This window comes from Bactrocera oleae, chromosome 2 (genome assembly GCF_042242935.1).
Source record: "Bactrocera oleae isolate idBacOlea1 chromosome 2, idBacOlea1, whole genome shotgun sequence".
NCBI lineage: Eukaryota > Metazoa > Arthropoda > Insecta > Diptera > Tephritidae > Bactrocera > Bactrocera oleae.
Window position 1 is genome coordinate 6,983,012 of NC_091536.1, and position 3,489 is coordinate 6,986,500.

The 3,489-nt window shown below is 25.7% G+C and overlaps 1 protein-coding gene across 4 annotated transcripts in view; it reads left to right on the plus strand.

Moving 5' to 3' along the window:
- The window catches only part of Cad87A (cadherin 87A), a 127,878-nt gene extending 125,328 nt beyond the window's left edge, over nucleotides 1-2,550 (plus strand). For all 4 annotated transcript variants that reach the window (XM_014230067.3, XM_014230068.3, XM_070107907.1 and 1 more), the window contains one exon: nucleotides 406-2,550. In XM_014230067.3, coding sequence (XP_014085542.1) covers nucleotides 406-480 — 75 coding nt within the window. In that variant the 3' untranslated portion in view covers nucleotides 481-2,550. The remainder of the gene's footprint in view (nucleotides 1-405) is intronic.
- Nucleotides 2,551-3,489: the final 939 nt, after the last annotated feature.

Sequence of the window (3,489 nt, forward strand, 5' to 3'; positions counted from 1 at the left end):
ACCCCATCAGCTTATTATTTATATATAATCGAAATTAAAAAAAAATCCTTTGATCAGCCATTCGTTTTTCATGTTTTCAAAAAGCTATATCGAGCTGCAGTGGTCAGTAGTTCAAAAAACATAGCTTTGAGAAACACGAATTTGAAGTTTTGCACTCAGTTTCAGAGCGCTCGCGAACCCTTTGCTAATTATAGAATAACTTGAAAAGTATTTCTCCCTAACCCGTTTATTATTTGTTCCATAAATGTTTGTGGACGTTTTAAATTTTTCCAAGCATCATTCTTTTTTCGTTTCCGCCCGCCCTTGACCCTTCATTACTTATTACCTATTAATATTAATTACCTTTCTCTTTTTGTTTTATCTCCCTATAATCTGAAAATTTCTTATATATATATATATTTACAGATGTACGAATTCACTGGGTCCACCTTCCAAGCGCCCATACGTGAGGGTGACGATGCTGTGGCCGAGCTAATTTAAAATTCAACCCATGCCATGTGTAGAAGGACTGTGTATATGTAGATCGTGTAAACGCTGGCATTTACAATTAAAATAATTATTTTTAATTTATTTTGTAAAATACAAATTGGCACGCAATATTACTACCGAACAACTTGACTAGTTTTGAGCAAGATATTGCAGTTTCAAGCAAAATAAAAATAGAAACATAATTATAGAAAGTAGAGCTACTAACTGACTAAAACAAAAATACAGGTGATGGTTCCGGGTATGTCAAGTATGTGGTAGTCTGGTAGTTATGTGAGAAAGTTCGAAAAAGTAGATGATAATTAGTAGTTATTTACACACACTTTAATTAATAACATCAAATTTAATTTAAAAACAAGCAGACAACAAGTATGTATTATATATATGTATGTATGTATGTAAGTAAGCTAAGAAATACTCAAGTCAGCTCAGTTGATTATAAATACAACATGTCTACAGTTTGAGCAAATATTTATTAGCTAAGCCAAGAAATTCGAATATGCTAAACGAACAAAGGATATACTTAATTAATGAAAATAATAATTATTATTGTAATGCTACAAAAGTATATAGAAATGAGACAATAAGCGAAAGTTAGATATTGCAACGAAAGAACTAAACTAAACAATTACAGTTAATAGACACCACAGAATTTTATTTTGCTTTCTTTTATTTTATTTTTTTTTTATATTTACATTTTTTTTTTAACTTTTTTACATTAATTTTAATAAATTTTTTATAATTTATTTATATTTTTGCTTATTTAATTTCTTTTTAATTTGTCCTAATTTTTTCCTTGTTTTAATTTTTTCTTTATAAATTTTGTATGTATATATTTTTTGTTTATTAAGTAACAAATAATGAATTAAAATTTTTGGTTGTTTAGTGTGTTCTCAATAAAATGTATGCTGTAACTAGTTAAAATAATAATATGTTTTAGTTAAGTAAATAAATTACTTTTGTTCTAAGTAAACAATATGATTAATGCTAAAAAATATATTACACTATGTAAAAAATAAGCAAACGAAAAACACAATAATATAACATTAATGCTATTAAAGTCGATTACTCATATTCAAACTTTCAACACAAGATAAACATTGAGTTCAATATCAATTTTATTTTTAATTTTTGTGACAAAATATTTTTTCAGCTTTTTTTTTATATAAATACAAATTTATTTACTACAAATGCAAAAAAAAACTAACTAAATTACAATAAAAAAATGTTAATTAATTTTTATAAACAAAAAATAATCAGTTTTTTCTTAAATTTAAATAAATAACATAATATACTATTATTCCAAATCGTAGATATTATGTTTGAGTAAAAATAATATTTTAAATGGTTTCACAAAATTGTTTATGATTTCAAAATGTATTTAATTCTGTAGCATCACATGGTAAACCTGTAAATTTCATATCAAGCAGAAGAAAACTACTAATTTTAAAACGTCTTTAATTTTTTAGTTAATTTTTATATTGAATTGAAGGCTTAAAACTTTTATTTAATAGCTTTGAAGCGATTATTTTGATGTATTATTATTGCCTTTTCAAAATAAGTACATGTAGTGTAAAGCTCAAATTTGGCTATTTCTCACAGCTTCAATTTATTTAACTTATGAAAACTAATTTTCATTCAAAATTTTCTTAACAATTTTTCCGTTTTTTTGTGTTTATTTAGTTTAGCATATTTTTAATTTATATGTGTGCCGTTCTTGCTCAATGTAATTTCACTTCAAGAGTATTGTCATACACACAAACGTACGTAAGAAACAAAAATATATAGATATACATATGCATTATATACTTAGTATATCTAGGCCTTAGCATACTAACATAAATAGATTATTGTATTTGTATTAAAAAAAGTATATATGCATGTATACAAGAAATAAAAGAAATAAATATTATAATCGTACAACTCTGTATGTATGTAATTTAAAGACTTAAAAAAATTATAAAATATTAAATTTGTGTGAAATTATTAAATGTAAAATATCCATTTATATGTCAGTTGCTGCGATAAAAATGAAAATAAATCAAATGTATTTATTTAAAGAAAGATCATTGAATTATACATATTTTTGGTGTTAATAATGCAGTTGGGGGTTTATTTTGACTTTAGAATTAATTTATTGCTTATATAGAACATTGACAATTAAGTCTCGGTGCATTAAAAACATAATATTTGTTTTCATTTATTTATCTATAAAAATCTCTTATAACGGTATATTTACAATCCACCATAGACAGATGATTTTAGATAATGTTGCTTTACTCACCTTAAATGTATGGATTCGGTTAAAAGTACGCGAAAATATGAATAATTAAATATTAGATTAAATTTTAGAGTTCGCAAAATGTGAGTAGATTCGAATTCACTGTAAGTATTTAAATATTTAAGTATATTTGTTCAATTATCTGAGTTAGGTCAGTGAAATCATTAAGCATTTAACTCCGGAGCCAGAGACACATGGCAACAACATCAACAAAAGCAAAAAAGACGTAAACTTCGGTTGCACCGAATCTATAATACCCTTCACAAATAATAAAAGTTTCATACAACAACTTGATTTAGATCCGTCAGTTTGGCAGCGATATGCTATAGCGGCAAGGATGCTATGTCATCCGACCTCAACAATTTTTTTGGAGAATATACCGTTGCTTTTCGCAATAATCATGTCAAATTTTGTGATACAAAAAAAAATGTCCTTATATAAACTGAATTTTCTTTACAAAATGTTATCGATAGCAATCGCCAAATGAAAGATATATCGAGCAACTGAACAGAGTTATCTCTTTGGTAACAGTAAAAATACAAGTCAGTAAAGCTGCCGACTTGTGAAGTAATTATAAAAATATAATATTTGACATGGAAACAACCCTGTATAGTTTTTTTTAGCAATTGGCATTTTTTCGACTATAAAATATTTCAAGTAACATGTTGCTCTATAAAATGCAACCCTGTCGAATGATAGCTTTTGACAACTACAATCTATTA